Here is a 19,754-nt window from a genome sequence, read left to right on the forward strand (position 1 = left end):
CGGATTATAAACTATTAATAAATCAAACTCAAACACTATATGGATCGATACAATTATGACCCCAAAATAATTAAGTCAAAATTCTAAATTCACTTATTACAAGTCTGTCTTCCAATCGTGTTAACATATCGTACTCAAATATTATCACCTTGTAAAAAACATAAAATCATTTTCAAATAACCTAATTTTTAAAGAATTGTAAAAGAAAATTCTCATAAACCACCTCTTTTTTTTTTCAATGAATTTTTTAGAATACAGTTATCTTTTTGTATAACTGTATAATTTACAATTCTCAAAAAATAAAAAATTGATAATGATACACCAAATAGATTTCTTCATTTTCACATGTGTATGCGTATGTTTGTATGCTAGTGAGAATCGTAATAATGCTTTATGAAATTTATAATTAATAACATCAAAAAAAAATTATTTTAATATAATTTAAATTTGGTGTATAATATCAGTAATAGTATATCAGTAATGATTTTATCTAGAAATTTAATTCATTATTTAGGTCCATATGTGAAATATTTAGAAGAAAATTATAATTGATTTTTATTAAAAATAAATAAATTCGAACAGTAAAGAAGTATGCGTGAATTAGATTATCCAAAGAAAACTTATAAATTCATTTAATTTATGTGTCCTAGATTTCTATAATTGAAATTCATTTTAAATTTATGAGCTTAGATTTCTATAATTGAGATATTATCCAGTTTTGGCAACATACCCCTTTATCTATTTTTTATTTTAATTTTTGACAATAAACACTATATTCTTTTTTAGATTGCTGCAATTATTTCACTTTAATGTCATATGTCTATTAAATGAATGACATAAAATGTTGCACATACCTTTCAAACAAAAAAATAAAATAAAATGCTGCACATGACATGTAAAAATACACGATAAAACGGTTTTACCCTTCCTTAATCAACTTGGGATAACATTTTTACCAAGTACTTGGATTAATGTAACCCTAATATATAACCAAAGCTTTTATACATGTAACGGTAAATTAAAAAAAATAAAAAATAAGAGGGTATTTTTTGGATTTTTGATTTTAGAGAAACTAAGAAAATGACATTTTGCAATTCTAAATAAGTAATAATTACAGGACGGAGGCACATTGAAATCAGTGAGGGCAATTGCCTCCCACTGAATTTTTTTTTTTACTGTTATATACCACTAAGCTTTCTTATTTTCAATTATATACTTTTAAAATTTTCACTTTATCCCCCTAAAATTACAAAAAAAAAATTATACTAAATTCACTTTTTATCCCCCCTCACACAACTTCGTGGATCCGTCCCTGATTAATTACACTAATACCTTATTAAGTTTGGTCAAGTATCATATTGTATTTTTTTTCAAAAATTATTGTCACTCGCATCATAATAACTTTAAAAATATAGTTGAAATGACTCAAATAAGCTTTGATAAATGAGTGTATATTATATATAGATATACAAATAAATAAATATTGCTTCAAATCCCCTCTCTCTCCCACTTACCATGACCCAAATTACTCTCTCTCACTCCTCCATTTCTCTTCTCTCCGATTGTCACCATCGTTGTCATTGTCTTCTCTGCCTACCTCACGTCGTTGTCTTCCAATGATGTCAACTACTCCGATAGTAACTGTACCTTCACCGGCGGGTCCATTAACAACACAACCTACCCATTTACCGACGGCAACCGACCCGACTCTTGCGACCCACGGGTTTTGACTCACATGCCGGGATAACCACATCGAGTTCACCATAAACTCAATCACTTAGGGCCTTTTTAGTAACAGGAATTAATTCCTGATTTATACTGCCAATTCCTAAAATAGGAATCAAAAGTGAAAATCATGTTTAGTAAAATATTTCATTTTCTACTTTCAGGAAGTACTTTTAAATTTTGTAAAGAGAAGAGAAAGTGAGAAATCCTCACTTTCTTTATTTTCTGTACTGTAGCAAGGAATTACTTCCTTTTACTGTAGCACTCAAATTTTTTCACTCTCTCTCTCTCTCAAATCAACAGACCCATAATGATGTTATCACCACCCAAAGTGGAACAGAGATTGCTCCACAAATATGTGAAGATGGAAGAAAGAGAATATGAATCCACCGAGAAAGTCAACATCATCAGAGTTGGCAAGGAAGCAGATGATGAACGATTACAATGTCAAAACGTCGGTGTTTTAATGGCGGAAGTTGTGGCTCTTCATTGGGCTTGGGTTCTTCATGAGCATAGTGTTTCTGGATTTAAGCAATCTGTATGTAGAAGTAGAGAGTATTGACGAATAGGTGTGTCTTGATACCTAAGAAATTATCTCGATTAGAAACAAGAAGCCGGAAATTGACTAGGGTTTGGCAAAATTAGAGATGACACATGAAATTCTTGCGATGCGATCATTTTTGTACGATCCGATCAAAGGCCATGTGAGAAAAGCAATTACCTTGATTTTGAAGATAGGTGAAGATGCGAAGGTTGTGGGTGTGAAATGGGTTCGCCGAAGTTAATTTTTGGTGGTAGGGTTGGATATGGCGGTGGTCGGATGTGTGGTGCTCGTCGTCGACGAGCACAATATCATTGGAAGTCGTCGCCGTTTCAATCTATCTCGTTGTGCTTGTTCAGCATCGTCTTCTTCGCGAGGGTTACAAAGGCAAGGCTTAACGAAGATTTCAGTCACTGTTTTTTAGAGATAGAAATATAATAGGAAAGCAAAATTAAAATCAAAATTATTAAACTAATTTTCTGTTTTTTACTTTCAAAATAGTAAAAATAAAATCTTCTTATTAAATATCATTTTACTTTTTATTTCATCTAAAAAAAAGTAAAATCATAATTTTACTTTTAAGAAAGTAAAAGCGTTAGGCCCTGTTCAGTAGCTGTTTTACTTTAGGTGTTTTTGTTGCAGGGCTTCATTTCAGGCCCAAAACATGTTTGGTGGCTATTATTTTGTTTTAAACAGTACTAAAACATTGTTTTAAACAGTACTAAATTTGGGCCCAAAAGTGAAACACCAAAATGGTGTTTTTTTGTTATTTCAATACTGTTAGCCCAATAAAAGCACTGTAGCGGAGGAAGTAAGTTGTGTCGAACACTGTAGCGGAGGAAGTAACTTTGAAATCCATTTGCAACATTCGGCCCGATATTTTCTCTCTCCTCTGAAACCCTAGACATCTGGTGATTTGGGAGGCGACGAAAACGAATCGCGATATTGACTGTAAGAGCAGCAACCGCCGTGGAGGAAGAAGTAGCAGCAGCCGCCTGTGGTACATTTCTTAAATTATTCTCTATTTTGCACTTTCTTTCATAGCAATGTATTTTTTGTTTTCTCTTTTTAAATTCCTCAATTCAAACTATGGGGCATCTTAAGGCTGTTTTGTGGGAGGTACCTTGGTAATTGGTGAACCCATCTACCGCTGTTTTGATTTAAGTCTAGTTCCGCTTCTTGGTCCTTCGCAGCAGAGATTTTAAAAACCAAAAACAATTTCTATCAAACTTGGTCTGCAAATTTGATCTGTCAACACATAACTCCCATACAAAACCACCCCAAAACAGTTTTGTAAATAAAACCACAAATTACAATTGATTGGAAATATATAAAAGCTAGCCTTCTTACCCTTTTCCTGGAGAAAGTCTTCCTAGTACGATGCATCAATTTTATCAAACAATCATAGATCCTATTACTCTGTGTCAATGTTTAATTATTCAGTGATATCATGTCGTGTTTATATGTGGGCAATCTAATCCCAAATTATGGGATTAAATGTATACTTAATGTCAGAAATGTTGATTTTTTTTCCCCCTCTTTTGTTCCAGAATTTTGTATGTTGTAATGCATTTGGATGTCATAATATACACACACACACATATATATATATACATACATACATATACATACAAGTTATAGGTATAATAAAACTATTAACCATGGTTACAACATATCTTAAAATTAGTACCGCTGGAGCTTTAGTTTATTGAATTTTGTTGGCATATTTTGTTTGGTTCTTCAGTGTTAAGATAGGAATATATTATATTAAATCTTAATGAAGTTATGGGCAACATGTAATGATATATGTATTGAAGAGCAGAAACTGGTATTTGAATCTTTGATTTAAATATTAAATGGGTACTAGAAAAATTAAATAAGTGACACTGGAATTTGAATCTTTAATTCAAATATTGAAATGGTACTCAAACAATTAGTTCATTTTATTATGAATTTTGCAAAATGGCACATGAGCTCAAAATTTTAGGATGTACCCTGAAGTTTTCAGAACATTGTGTAGTACCCTGAAAGGTATAGGGCTGAAGGATTCTAAATTTTTAACTGTATATGAACAAGTGGCAATCTTTTTGCTCACTTTATCTTATAATCAAAGGAATCGTGTTGTAACAGAGAGATTTTAACACTCCACTGAAACCATTTCCAGACACTTCCATGTTGTGTTGCATGCAGTATGTCAGTTGGACACCCATATCATTGCCCCTCCTGATTTTTCTGTGATTCCGAATAAGATTAAAGGGTCTTCTAGGTTTTACCCTTACTTCAAGAATTGTGTGGGAGCTATAGATGGAACCCACATTCCTGCAACTCTGCCAATAGTTACACAACTTCCGTTTTGTGGTAGAAAGGGCCATACCACACAAAATGTAATAGCCATATGTGACTTTGACATGAGATTCACATATGTGCTAACTGGGTAGGAAGGCTTCGCTAATGATTCGGGAATTCTAAAAGAGTGTATTGAGAATGAGGACTTTCCAACTCCACCACCAGGTATTATTATCTTATAAATTCATTTAATGTATAGTTAGTTTATCATAAAGTATATATCTTTATGTATTCTAAACATGGCAGGTAAGTATTATTTGGTGGACTCAGGGTATGCCAATAAGCTTGGTTATTTGGCCCAATTTCGAGGTTATACTTACCACTTTCAGGAATATTGTAGGAGTAGACCACCCCGTGGTCGAGAGGAAGTGTTCAATCATAGGCATTCATCTTTGAGAAATATAATTGAGCGATGTTTTGGGTTGTTGAAGATGAGATTCGCTATTTTGAAGGCAATGCCTCTTTGTAAGTTTTCAACACAAGTATTGATTATAATGGCTTGTTGCACATTACACAACTTCATTAAAAATCAGTGTCAGCCTGATGATTTATTTGATGGTGACGATCCTCCTCAATGAGATTGTTGAGCATGTGCCTCCGGCTCAGCTTCGAGAAATGGATCAGTTGCGTAATACTATTGTTGATCGAATCTGGAATTCTCTTAGGCACTCTTGATTTTCCTGAAAATGATGGTATGTTTTTTCTTTTATATGTAATATATTTGTTGCTATATGTTATAACATTAATAGGTTAATCTATATGTTCTAGTCAATATATATCATTTTTGTTGTTACTATTTTGCTTTTACTATTACTGGCTGATATTATTTTTAATATTTTTCAACTTAAATTCTACCATTACAGATGTGAAGTGTGTTGACACTCTCTTGAAGGCGATGTGTGCTGTTATGAAAATGACGTGTCCTACTGTTGAAGCTTGTTCCATGGAAGTAAAATTTGTGTTTTTTGAAGTACGTCTCTTGTAAGATTTTTTGAATTTTTCTGATACTTTCCTAACAGTTAAGGAAAACATAAGGAAACATTTTTTTATTTTTTAAACATCTTTTTCTTCGTTTTTTAATCATATTGTTGAAATTTGTAAACAATGAAGTGAATTGTGTTTGAACTTTGAATTATATCTCCTGTTTAATTTAATCTACTGTTTAATTTGTTCTCAATTTATTTGTCATTTTTCCTAATACAGAAGAATGAGTATGATTTGAGAAACTTCCTTGCAAGCTTTCATTCTAGCAGGGTGCCTTTTTTTTTTTCTTTTTTTTTTTTAATGTTATGACTCCTTGATAGATGTTTTGTGAAGTTTGACTTTAAATAAATGGATTGTAAATGAAAAAGATGATCTTAATATCTAGATTATAAGAACGTAGTAAAAAGATGGAAATCTACATGTCATCAAGACTTAAGTTGATGCCAAAACATTGGTCTCGGGATGGAAAAAAATAAGAATTTTGTAATGCAATTAATATGAACCAAGATTTTGCACAGATGAAGGCTTTCTTAATTCATTTATGTCTCTTCTTTTTTTTCCTGTTTTTTTTTTTTTTTTTTTTTTTTTTTTTATAGCAAAAAAGATGTGTTTGTAATTTGGTGGGGGTTTACATTTCCTTACAGAAGAGAAGGCAAGAGTCTATATTTTGGAGTTGAATTCCCACCAGTGCAGATTTACAAGAGCTAAAAATTCTTATCAGAGCTGTGTAGTATTTTTTTTTTTTCTTTCGCTAATGCGCAAAATGAGCAAAATGAATGAAACACAAACCTATGGACAATCATCCCCAAAGGAACAAACTATACCTGGAAATTTCAAATAAATTGAAATGTAGTTTCAGATCAAGATAATATGCAAAATGGTTGAAATTATTAGTTCAATTATTAGAACTAACATTCTACATTTTCGCTAAAGCAGTTGCTTCTTTAATTACACTTTGGTTATATATATATATATATATATATATATATATATATATATATATATGTTTGTGTGTTCAAATTTTAATATATTTATTAGACTATTTATATAGAAATAAATTTATAAATATATTTAAAATTTATAAAAATAAATTAAAAACAATGATAACCAAACTTTTTTTTTTTTTACAACAGTTGGAGTTACCAAACATGTTTTGTTTTCAAAATTCTTAAAACACATGGTTTACCAAACATGTTTTGCATGTTTCTGTTTCCGACATTTTCACAGCAAAATATCGTTCTCAAACGTGCTTCCTATTTTTGCCAAAGCACTCCAACAGTAAAAACACTGTTTCTGTTTTAGCCAAAAATAAAATGCCTAAAGCAAAACGCATGCCAAACGGGCCCTTAGTAAATGGGCCCTTAGCGAGTTATTCAGATTAACGAAACTGAAAACCCTAACCCTTGCTAGGTTAGACATGTGGAACAACACTTGTCCCCAAAAACTAAGTAATTCCACTCTCCACCAAGCCAAGATCATCACCATCAACCACTGTTCTGTCGTCGTTTAAGCTCTGAGCAGGTTAGGCTGCTAAAGCTCTGTACCTTCACCGAAAATCATGGTCGCTAAAACTCTGTTTGGTCAGTGATGGTTGTGGGTCTCGCCGGAACTATTTGGCAAGAATTGTTTTGGTTTCGGGCTTGTTTTGTGACGTGATTTCAAGGTTGATCGCGAATTGGTTCATGGGAGAGCATCAATACCTGTATGTATTTGTGATTAAAGGATTTCAGGCCTGATTAGTTTGCAATTGAATTAGTTTTGTTTTGTCGTTATGTCACCCGATTGAATTGATATATGAATTGGTTCATACGAATTGCTGTAAAAATCAAAATGTTTTGATTTTGATTTGTTACAGTTGTGTATATATACGCACACACACATAATAAAAAATTAGAGAGAGGGTGGGAAGGAGCCACGGTGGCAAAGATAGGGCACTACAGAGAAGTAAAAGCTTGAAGAATATAAAAAAAAAACAAGTGCAAAAAACACTCTTATGCTGCGTTTGGTGTGCAGGAATGGAATGGAATGCCTATTCCAACGATTCATTTGTTTAGTATGCAATTTAAAGTGGGAATGGTCATTCCATTAAAATGAAAATCCATTTATGGGAATGAAAATACATTCCACAACTAAACCTATGGAATTGCCATTTCATTCCCAAGTAATTTTTTTTTATAAAAAAATCAACTTCTCAAAAAACCAACATGTTCCAAGTCTAAAAACCATCACTTCCTTCCACCATAACCACCTCCGCCTTTCACTACCGCCAGCATCGACTTTCACCACTACCACCGCCTTCCACCACCACCGTCGCCATCGACTTTCACCATTGCCCACCTTTTTACACCACCACCGCCACCACCTTCCATCACCACCTTTCACCGCTACCACCTTTAATCACCACCACTGCCATTGCCTTCCACTTGTATCATCGTCACCGCCTTCCACCACCACCACCTCCATTACCGTCTTCCACCACTGTCAACCCCTTCCACCACCCCCACCACCACCACCATTACCGCCTTCCACCACTGCCACTGCCTTCCACCGCCGCCGCCGCCGCCGCCACCACCGTCAACGCCTTCCACCATCGCCATCACCTTCTACCACCACAGCCACCGCCTTCCACCACCGCCACCTCCATTGCCTTCTACCACCACCACATTCACCTCTATTGGCTTTTACCACCGTCACATACTCCCCTATCTCCTTTCACCACCACTATCTTCTTCCACCACCACACTATTGTCACCGCTTTCCACCAACACCACTGCCGCATTCCAACACCACCACCTACATCACTATCGTTTTCCACCTCCATCACCACCATCCACCACCGCCACTGCCACCACATATTTTTAAAAAAATTATAAAAAATGTCATTTTGTTAATTTAATTTATTTGTTACTAAGAGAGATATTTTGGAGAACTTAAATTGAAATTTATTCCATTCTAAATTTTAAATTAGTTTAACTAAACACTGGAATGGTTATTATCATTCCATTCCTACACATTTCATATTTATAACCAAATAATAAAATGAGAATGGTCATTCTATTCCATTTCCATTCTCATTCCATTCCCACTTGCATTCCATTCCATTCCTGTACACTAAACGCAAGTATACTCCGCATAACACTTTTACTCCCTATTTGAAAAAATGTGCAAAAAATATTTCTAATCTTTTCATATTGTGCAAAAATACCTCCTGTAACGTAAATTAATGATGTAATACTCGTTTTGCCATTTACTTTTCCGAAAATGCTCAAAGGGGTATATATGCTACTAATCTTATAGTATAGAGGTGTTATGTATATATTACCTTATCTGTATATGTGTATGTATATATACATTTGAAACTTTTTTCTCTTTATATATTTCTAAACATTTTTTTTTTTAACTTTGAGAATTTATAGAAGAATAATTTGAATTTTTTGAGATTTTGGTTTACTCTTTTCTACTAATTTTTTTTTTCTTTATTTTATTTTATTTTCGTACCAACACTGTTAAAAAATAAATACAAATTTCAATATCAATGTGCACTGGTTTTCGGAGTTTGAAATTTTTTTTTATTTTCGGGGCCTATTTGGCTAGTACTTTTGCTTCGTGGTTTTTGCTTTTGCTAATGTACTGTAGCGAAACAAAAGTACAAATCATGTTTGGTAATATTTGCTGTGCTTTTGAATAGTACCGAAGTGCTTCCAAAATTGAGACCAAAATCGGAAGCATCAAAATGATGTTTTTGTTTGCTTTTGCACTGTAGCAAAACATTGTTTAAAAAAAAAAAAAAAAACTTTCTAAAATAACATTTTTAACTAACCATTCAAAATTTTAAACTTGCAACACTTTTTATTGTGATGACCCTGTGGGCAGGTGTGCCGTGGGCGAGTGTGAGACAGTGACATGCTACCACACTGGCGAGTTACGAGTGCACAATCCGACATCGCCTAGGGAAAGGAAAGGTGAAGTGCTTATATGTAGGTGTGTCACTTCAATTGGTATGAGGCATTTTGGGGTAAAGCCTAAGAGTAAAAATCGTGCAGGCTTAGGCTCAAAGCGGACAATATCATACCATGTGGTGGAGTGGGTCGTTACAAATGGTATCAGAGCCTGACCAGTCGGAAGTGTGCCGACGGGGATATCGGGCCTCCAAGGGGGGTGGATTGTGATGACCATGTGGGCGGGTGTGCCGTGGGCGAGTACGAGACACTAACAGGCTACCACACTAGCGAGCTACGGGTGCACAATCCCATATCACCTGAGAAAGGGAAATGTGAAGTGCTTATATGTAGGTGTGTCACTCCAATTGGTATGAGGCCTTTTGGGGTAAAACCCAAGAGCAAAGCCGTGTGAGCTCAGGCCGAAAACGAATAATATCATTCCATGTGGTGAAGTGGGTCGTTACATTTACCAAACATGTTTTTATGTTTTTGTTTTCAAAAATCTTATAACAAATTTACGTTACCAAACAAGTTTCTAAATAGTGTTGAACACACTCTAAAAGCAGAAACATTGCTTCTACTTAGGGTCAAAACAAAAGTACAAAGCAACTGTGGTTGCCAAACGGGCTTAGTTTGCACTTTATTTTTGTTTTTTATTTTATATTTTTATCTTTACTTTTCTTTTATACTTTTATTTTTATTTTATATTTTTATCTTTACTTATTCATTGTCGGCGTCCTCCAATAATGTTTCTTTGGTCATTTTATAAAATTATTTATTTTTATATATTTTATAAAATAGTTCAGTAAGGGTAATTTAGTCAACTTAAGGTTTAAATTTGTCAGATAGATCTATTTGTACCAGATTGAAACTTTAGAGATGTTTTTTGCACGAGAGGGGCGTCTCCAATAGTGTCATTTTCAGTAATTTTACAAAATTATTTATTTTTATATATTTTATAAAATGGTTCAGTAAGGGTAATTTAGTCAACTTAGGATTTAAATTTGTTAGAGGGACCTATTTGTACCAAATTGAAACTTTAGGAGTGTTTTTTGCACGTGAGGGGTGTAATATGCACTATAAGCATACTTTAGGGGTGCTTTCTGCACTTGACCTATATAAAAATGGTGGAATTAGATGATTGGTAAAGCAAAGTGAGAAAGGAGTGGGTATGCGAGAATAATTAATGAAGGCGTCCTTTTAAATTGTTGATATTTTGAAATAAAATTATTAAAAAGTTATGGGTAAAATTGAACCTAAGTGACAATAATTTTCGAAAGGTGTTTCAATGTGATATTTGGCCAAATTTAAAGGGGTGTCAATGAAATTAATCATAAAATTTATTATCATAAAAATATTTAATAAATTAAATTAATTCAAGTTATTGTTCATTAATGAATTAAAATTTTTAAGTTCAAAATTTAATTTATAATTTTATTATAAATTAGATTTTATTCATGTATTTATAAAAAAAAATAAGGCTTTTTATCCACTTGCCAAAAAGAGAAGGAAAAAAAATTATCATAATTTTTCTTAAAATATTTGAGCGCCCCTACCCCCAATTGCAAAAACTAGTAGGACCCACTAAACCTAAAAGTGACGGCCAAGATTACTAGAACGTCCACAACGAAAGTTGGAAAAACAGTAGGACCCACTAACCTACAATTGACGGCCAAGATCACCAGAATGTCCCCAACGAACATCCAATAGACCACGTCAATCATACGCACATGTGCAACTGGCACCACCCGAATTCTTCCTAATGTAAATATCGTACTACTATATATCTCTGCGTATATTAGTATATATTTCATATATATCTGATTTTCTCTCTCTACAGAGTCGAATATTAACCTAAATCTTGTTCTCTCTCATCTGATCTGATCGCGTCGTCTCTCTCGGTAAACTTCAGTTCATGTCCTTTTACAAATTATTTACAATTAATTGCTATTTATTGTAGTTAAATATTGGATACTGTAAGGTCAAATCTACGAACATAGATTGTTACTTTTTTTTTTTATTTAAATTTATTTATTTTAGATTTATCATATATATTTACTGATGGTTTGAGTGGCTAATTCATGCTTTGTGTATCTGTTTTATGTTTGTGTCATCAATCATAAGTTTAAGGTTTTCTTTTTTGACGATTTAAGTTTAGGGTTTTTCTTTCTTCCTTTTTTAATCATGTGTATATACAAATACAAGCTTGTTGATTCAGATGTGAATATTATGTACGATTATGATGGGGACGGTGATGATTATGTTTATAGTTGGTTTGATGATTGTAATATTACGACGATAACTTGGAGGAATCATGCTGAGAAACCTTTTAATTATTCAAGACCCACAGAAATTTTAAGAGAATTTTACATTAGGTTGTTTATTCTTGTGGTACAACATTGAAAATATAGGTTCAGGGTTTGGTGCGTGTTCGGATACTGCACCTTTCTGGTGATTATTTGGCACATTAATAATTTATAATGTGCAAGATGATTGAGAAATTTTTGATAAAGTAAGGAAAAAACCAGCAAGAGTACCAATATCTCTCATAACTTGAGATTATAAGAAAGATATATTGGCAATTCATGTGTTTGAAATGGTTTGCAAATTATAGGAATTTCAAATTATTTGCAAGAATATAGGGGAAAAGTTTGGGTTTGTTCCATTAATGAAGTTAGTTGAATGTTTAAATAGGCTTGCTTCACATATGATTAGAGTCTAAGATATTGATTAAATACTGTAAAGATTTGGGGATTTCTCTTTATAATGATTCAGTTGTGGGGATTTCTTGTTTGAGTGATAAATTACCACTTTCACGCGTTCCCTTTATGATTCTATGATTATCATCTTATACCATTAAATCAATAGGATATTATGCATCTTAGATGGGAACAGTGTTGTTAAAGGCGCGCCTAGGCGTCGAGGCTCAGGTTTAGCGCCTATTGCCATCCTAAGCTCACTGATGTTTACTAGGCGCGCGCCTCGTCCTGTTTGTGAGGTGCCCCTAGGTGCGCCTCACTGATATTTGTTTAAAAAAATACGATTGTTCTATTTCTTAAGCCAAAAAGGGTACTTTTGGCAACTTAATAAACAAAAAAGCAAGCTCAATCATACGATATAAGGAACTTTGAACATTTGTTCTAAAGAATAAAAAAATAAGAAGGCCCAAGAGTCCAAGTGTTAACCAAACAACAATAGAATGAGATTATGAGACGAAGACGAATCCCTAGTTGCAGAGATGAACAACGAAACCACGTCAGTTCTTTCTTTTCTTTTCTTTTTTCTCTCCTCTCCTCTAGATCTCCCCTCTCTTCTTATCTTTGTTTACATCTCTCTCTTCGTCTAGTTCTCTCATCTCTCTCTGTTCTTTTTTTTGCTCCGTTTTTTTTTTCTTTTTTTTTTTTTCTTGTTAACAATTTTTTTTTGTTAATATATTTATTTCTTTTTGTGCTTTGTTTTGCCATTCAAAAATCACATTTTGCTTTGCCTTTCAAGAAAACAAATTTGTGCTCTATTTTATGGTTGTTGGATGCTTGTATAGTTGATGGATTTACTTTTTTATATTTGATATTAATTTTTAGAATATTGATATGACTTATGAGATATGAATGTTATTATGGTAGCTTAAATTTTCAATTGTGCGCCTTACTTCACTCAAGCGCGCGCCTCGCCGTGCGCCTCGCGCCTAGGCTCCAAAGGATTTCTAGCGCCTTGGGCCTTTAATAACTATGGATGGGAACACATCCTAAACTGGAATATTTTAGCAAAAATAGGACGAGGGCATAATGGAGTTTGATTCGGTGCACTTGTCTAAAGCATTTAAAATTAAGTACATTATTTAGAGTGGAGCTGCTGCAGGAATGAGACGATGAATGTAAATGATAGTGTCAACGGAAGAGTTTTTTTTACTGAATCTAAGAGTCTATGCTTTTAGTAAGTACTAAATTTGTTTAAATACTAGAACAAACGCAATAGGCTCATTTGAAATGCTATGTCAAGCCATCAAAATAGTCCATTAGTACTTTTATTTTTTTTACTCCCTCCTCTTGGGATAAGCACTCCGCCAATTCATTTGCTACTATATCCATTATTTGTTTGCTTTCTAAATGGTGTCTCCTTATTATATTATTATATGCAACTCTTGTAGTTTTTTCCTTATAGTACAAATTTTTTACATTGACATTCCTTTTTCGCTAAAAGTATTTCTTTTTGTTTTTTGTGTGGATTATTCAATAACAAGTCTTCTGACTCTGTGTTGAGCGCTACAAAAAGTGGTTTTATGATGGTTATGAGATTGCTTTTTTTTTTTTTTGGTTCAGTTCCATTATATTATGGATTCCCTTTGCTGGTAGTAGTTGGTTGTATGGTTACTTGTGATATGAACAGACTTCTTTCTGATCCCTTCCATTTATTGTGCACGGTATGAAGGTGGAATATATACTAATGTTCTTTTTGTTTTTAAATCAAGTACATTATTAAGAATGGTGTTGGTTTTTATTTTTATTTTTATTTTTTTTCACTGAATTATGTGTAAGTGTTAAAAGAAACAAATAAATTTGTTTAAATGTTAGAACAAATGCAATAGTTTGAAATGCTCTGTCAAGTCATCAAAATACATCATTAGTCTTTTTTTTTTTCCTCCTCTCTCTCTCTCTCTCTCTCTCTCTCGCGGTGTGTGTGTGTGTGTGTGTGGATAAGCATCCACCAGTCATTAATTACTAATTTACTGCATTGATCATTTGTTTGATTTCTAGAGTGTCTGTTATTATATTATTGTCATATGCAACTCTCATAGTTCTTTTCCTCATTGTACAATTTTTTCATGCTGACATTCCTTATTTCCTAAAAGTATTTCTTTATTTGTGTGGATCATTCAATAACAAGTCTTCTGACTTGTGTGTTGAGCATTACAAAAATGGTTTATTATGGTCATGAGACTGCATGCTTTTTTATTTTTATTTATTTATTTTTGGTTTTCACTATATTGCGGATTGCACTTTCTAGTAGTAGTTGGTTTTTTGATTACCTGCTAATGGTGATATGAATGAATATCTTTTCATTCCATTCTATTTATTTGTGGCATTGTATGCGAACCTTAGCTGAGGACGTTATCCCTCCTCCTATAGCTGCTCTTTTAATACGGGATAGTCAAAGACCAATAAAGGTATCACAAAGGTGGAATATCTACTAATTTTTTGTTTTTATTTTTAATATTTACTTTTAGGAAAAAGGGCAGTTCAAAGGATGTCAGAAGGTGCTGAGTACCGCTGCTTTATTGGTGGCCTCTCATGGTCCACATCTGATAGAAGTCTAGAAGATTTATTTGAAAAGTTTGGTCATCTTCTTGAGGCAAAGGTAGTCAATCGTTTGAGCTGTGTTTCCATGCTTTTGTTTGGTTGTATGAAACTCTGTTCATTAAATTTGTACTTTAACGCTCACAATATACTTTTCAATTCCTCACCTTACAGCTTTTCTTCTCTTCTCCCACATTCCCTCAGAACCACCACCATCTCATATTTTTTACCATTTGGAAGTTAATGATTTTTCATGACCTTGCCGGAAGCTTTTGTCTTCATGCTTTCCAGTCCTTTAGAAATTTACCAAGGCCTGTTCACATCAATTTACATTCTTCTCATACTTGGCATAATGTCCACTGGAACAAGTGAACAACCTTTTTCAGGTGCTGTTATTACTATTATTTTCTCGGGGTGGCTAAATGTTCTTTTATTTCATCTCTCAGTGGTTCTTTGTCTGAAAATGGCTTGCATTGTCTTTGATGATGGCACCTCGACCTGAATTTTTTTCCCCCTTTATGGCCTGGGATGCCTGCATAAACTGAAAAAATGAGTGTTCACCAGGTTCAGATGACTAGCTCATTGCACTTTGCGAATTTAATAAGGAAATCAAGCATTATTTTCTTCCTTTTGGGGGTTGTGGGGATGCATGGTGGGGGTTAATTCAACTCATGTATATTCATATATGAGCATTTAACGTGAGAAAATCAGTCATATAGTTTATCAGTTTGGGACAAGTTATTTGCCTTTTAAGCTATGTCACCGGTGATTTAAAATAATTCATGTTTTGAATGTCATTGTAGAAATTCTTGTAGATAAAATGTTCTCTTTGATATAGGTTGCTGTTGACAAGATCTCTGGGCGTTCTCGTGGATTTGGGTTTGTCACTTTTGATCAGAAGAAAGCAATGGAAGAGGCCATTGAAGAAATGAATGGGATGGATCTAGATGGGCGAAGAATTACTGTTGAAAAAGCTCAGCCTTTTCAAGGTTCTGGTAGGGGTCATGATAGTGACCGCAGCCGTGACCGGTACCGTGACCGTGACCATGGTCGGGATCGTGATGGCAGACGTGACTATGGAGGTGGTCGGGGATCTGGTGGTGGAGAGTGCTTTAAGTGTGGTAAGCCTGGACATTTTGCTAGGGAATGTGATGATGAAGGGTCTAGAGGAGGCAAGTACGGTGGCAGGGATGATAGGTATGGCAGCGGCAGCAGTGGCAATGATTCTGGTCGTTATGGTCCTAGTAGGAATGGAGATAGATCTGGTGGACGCAATAGGGAACATGGGGGAGGTGATCGATATAGTCGTGACCGTTCTGGACCATATGATCGCCGGGGTTCCAGATCTGGATAAATTGACTGCTTAAAGTTCTGGTATGTAACAAACCCTGAGCTTTACAAATTTCTCAACAGTTTTATTGATGTATCTCTGTTCATGCGCTATTGCAGTTGAAGAACTTGATGTGCTGCTGGGACTGGATGCAAGCGATGGAAGTTTCTTTCCACTGGATGTCTTGACTTCTTGATGTTTGGGAGAATGTAATGGATGAATCTTTTGGAAGTGTGAAACTTGGCACCAATAATCTGCTATTTTTGTGTCCCTAAATGTTTGTTATTTTGGTCCGATGGGGTCCTTATTATGCTTGCTTGGTATGCACAATTCGAATCTGGCCTTACATTTTTGAATGCCATTATTGCTGCTGGTTTCAAATTGATCTTTTTTTATATATTATGCAATTGCACATCTGGAAGTCCATATTGGTGTTAGACGGGTCTCTGATGAACCAATAGTGAGCACACTTGGTGTTTGTGGTGAAAATACAAAATATTTTTGGTGTCGACCTTGGGGATAAGTGCTACTTTTTCGATTGGGATATTGAGGTGGTGTTATAGTTGGCATAATTCTTTTTTCAGTTCTTCTAAATTCAAAGGGGATTGATTGGGTAATTTTATAATTTAATTCTTTATTTTCTAAGTTACATAACACTTTAACGTATATGGTATTCTTTATTCTTGCTTATTGCAATATTAATATTGTTAACCTTTTGGCAGGCTTCTTGGCTATTTATGGTCTTTTTGGATACATGATTGGGTTTCATTGTCGCTAATTGTGGATACTTTTAAACATATTAAAATTGAGAAAGTACACCGGTAGCAACATGCCATGTGGAAGTTAATATCCAGAAGCCACTCTTATCTTCTGTGAGGCACATTGATGGGAGAGTTCCATTCTTTTTTAACATGCAGCTCGTTGTGTGGAAGCTCATGAAGAGTTCGGCAACAAGAACCATCTATGGGAGATTGTTCTTGTTGTTCACCACTTGTGATGTCTTGGTTTTCATTGCTGAGATCCAGATCAGTGGTTTTGTTTCCATCAAGTCAGTTTGTCTTTCCCATGTCAGCTTGTGGTTCCTTACCTGATCTCTTTTTCCTTGAGGATGGTTCTGCATTAAAATGTTGCATTGGAGCCTGCCCCTCTTGACTCCTGAATCTTGGAAAGGAAAAAGATTCTTGGATGGTCCCTGTGTTTTGATGATGGTTTTTTTTTTTTTTTTTTTGGTTAATCTTCTGTTCTGTGTTCTTTTGTGTTTTTGGGTGAAGAAAGCGCCTTTTTAACATGTCTTTTGTGCTTTTGATTACTACTGCTGTCTTGTATTTACATCTTTCACCAATTCCTTCTTTCAGGCACCATATGTATGTAACTAACTAAAACCATTGAAATTTGACTACATTTTTAAATTTGTTTTCACTTTTGTTTAACCAAAATATGTTTCTTGCAATGCACTTACCCGTGCCCTTTTAGATGCTGCATTTTTTCTCTCTGCTGCATGAATGGGTTGCTTTTTCTGATTCACTTTGCCGCCAAAATCGATATTCGCTACTTTGGATTGTTTTTCATATTATGTGTTTGCATTGAGATATGTGATACTGTTTTATAGAATACTACTGGTTGAAAGATTCAGTGTCATGTTTGGGATAAACCAAACTGGTGCACAGCCACACCATACTGTCCGACGTGGGAATGACACCAGTAGTATATTTTTTTTTTTCTATAAATGTTGTTAGTAGTATATGTGAATTTACTTGGTATAGTTGTTTCTCAGTGATTTTAGGTTCTCCTTTTTCCCTAGGCATTTCTATTAATGTCTCTCTAGGCTTTAACTCCGGTGACCTGTGGGTGGGTAGCTTATATGATTATGTAGTACTTACTTCCATCATAACGCCACAAGTTAATAAGACCTTGATTCCTTTGTTGGTCATTGAAGCTATACTGCATGGCCTTTTATTAATTTCATGTCAATTGATCTTTTATGGTACTCTGAACTTCTGGCCTCTAGGTTGGCCTTTGCCCGTTTCTTTTCCGTATCTCTATTTTGCGCAATGTTAGTAGGAAGATCGGAATTTATGTTTGTGAATTATTTAGGGGGTTGAATATCATCCGCATCGAGCAATTCCTCTGAATGCTTTTGGTGATCAACAGCCCTTCGGGGAGGAGGGAGAACTCTAGGTAGTTGTGGTGGCATGTGGTGGCATGACATCCGAGAACTCATCTCCCTCGGTAGTTGGTAGTTGTGGTGGTATGACGTACGAGAACTCAGTTTCCCATAATATATTGCACCTGGCAGCTGGGTCTGAGCATTCAACTTCATTTTGGGGACTAGAGATCAGGGCATCTAGAATAATATCCATTGGTTGTCCTCAAATTTGTTTGGTATGTTCCCTCGGTACCAAAACAATTTTTGTCATGTTTGGACCAATGGAACGGGGTCATCACATGGTTCAGCCGATGCCTAATTCGCCTTCCAAAGAGAGAGAGGCTTGAGTTAGGGTTGGAGAAGGGGGTTGGTTTAGGGCGGGTGTGCCCTCCTCCACCCCTGTTAAAATTTCCCCGTCCCTGCCCGACTTTTTTCACCTGCCCATCCCAGCTCGGTATCAAAATCTGAATACCTCGGTTGTTATTTGGCATTTGTTATATTCTTGAAGACAGTTTTCCAGTTGATTCTATGAATTCGGAGGTTCTTATGAAGCTTGTGACTTCTGCTGAATCCTAAGGCGGTTTGTGCTGCTGCATGAGAGACGGAATGAGAAGCAAGCTACCTTGACATCTTTTCTTGATCATCCTTGGTACCCCGGTTCAATTTTGCTGGGCTTTGCTAAAGAGTAGCTCGCCGCGCCAAACACCTCACAGTGGATCTGCTCTCTTTTGACGTTTTTAGTGAGAAGATAGAGACGATTTCTCGATCAACAACATATCACAAATGAAAAGTCTTTGAAGATAAACAAGCAACTGGGTAACAAACAAAATTCGTGAAAATTACAAAGAAAAGAGAGAGATCACAAAGATAAACTTCCCAAAATGTCTAAAAAATAAAACTTTAGCCCTAGATCAATGAGGTTGAAAAGAAACATAGGTAGATCAAAATCTCAAAACTTTTTACTGATGCATTTAGTAAATTAGTGAGTTTGACAGAATGAGAGAGGACTGAGCGTGCAAAAGGAATCACTGATAGAAAGACTCGCTAGTACATTGGCGGTCTTGGGAATGTGATGCTGTGAGGTGAGGGGCCTTGGCTATTGGGGGCTGAAGTGAAGACTGGATAGTGATAGGCATTTAGGAATTAGGACATGGTTGTGTGTAGTTGCCTAAATGGGCGGGGCAGGGTGACCCCAAACTGCCCCTGCCCCTGCCCCTGCCCCTGCCCCGAACTCATGCAGTTTTCCTCCCTCAATCTCGTTCCCGCCCAAATCTCATAAATGGACCCTTAAACTGGTTTAAACGGGGCAGACAGGCGGGGCAAATTGTCATCCCGGGTGCAAGTTTCTTTCTAGTAAGAGAAAAAAAAAGGTCCATTAATTATGTATGTTATGATTTATGCCAGTTTTATATGATATGAACTTATTGGCAGTCTGGTTCACAATGCA

The 19,754-nt window shown here is 35.1% G+C and overlaps 1 protein-coding gene across 2 annotated transcripts; it reads left to right on the forward strand.

Annotated features, from left to right (window-relative positions):
* Positions 1 to 11,305: 11,305 nt before the first annotated feature.
* LOC132300353 (glycine-rich RNA-binding protein RZ1A-like) lies at positions 11,306 to 17,580 on the forward strand. 2 transcript variants are annotated; one of them, XR_009480401.1, is made up of 5 exons: positions 11,306 to 11,438; positions 14,762 to 14,892; positions 15,670 to 16,205; positions 16,281 to 16,481; positions 16,884 to 17,580. XR_009480401.1 is itself a non-coding variant. In XM_059797384.1 (4 exons), the coding sequence occupies exons 2-3, from the start codon at positions 14,782 to 14,784 to the stop codon at positions 16,183 to 16,185; spliced, it is 627 nt and encodes a 208-aa protein (XP_059653367.1). In that variant the 5' UTR covers positions 11,306 to 11,438; positions 14,762 to 14,781; the 3' UTR covers positions 16,186 to 16,205; positions 16,281 to 16,544. The 2 variants fall into 2 exon arrangements, 1 of the variants encoding a protein (XP_059653367.1); XM_059797384.1 differs by lacking the exon at positions 16,884 to 17,580 and having other exon boundaries at positions 16,281 to 16,544.
* The last annotated feature ends 2,174 nt before the right edge of the window (positions 17,581 to 19,754 follow it).

This window comes from Cornus florida, unplaced genomic scaffold (assembly GCF_030987335.1).
Source record: "Cornus florida cultivar Cherokee Brave unplaced genomic scaffold, ASM3098733v1 CherokeeBrave_3.0.0_Hap2_Chr03, whole genome shotgun sequence".
Taxonomy (NCBI): domain Eukaryota; kingdom Viridiplantae; phylum Streptophyta; class Magnoliopsida; order Cornales; family Cornaceae; genus Cornus; species Cornus florida.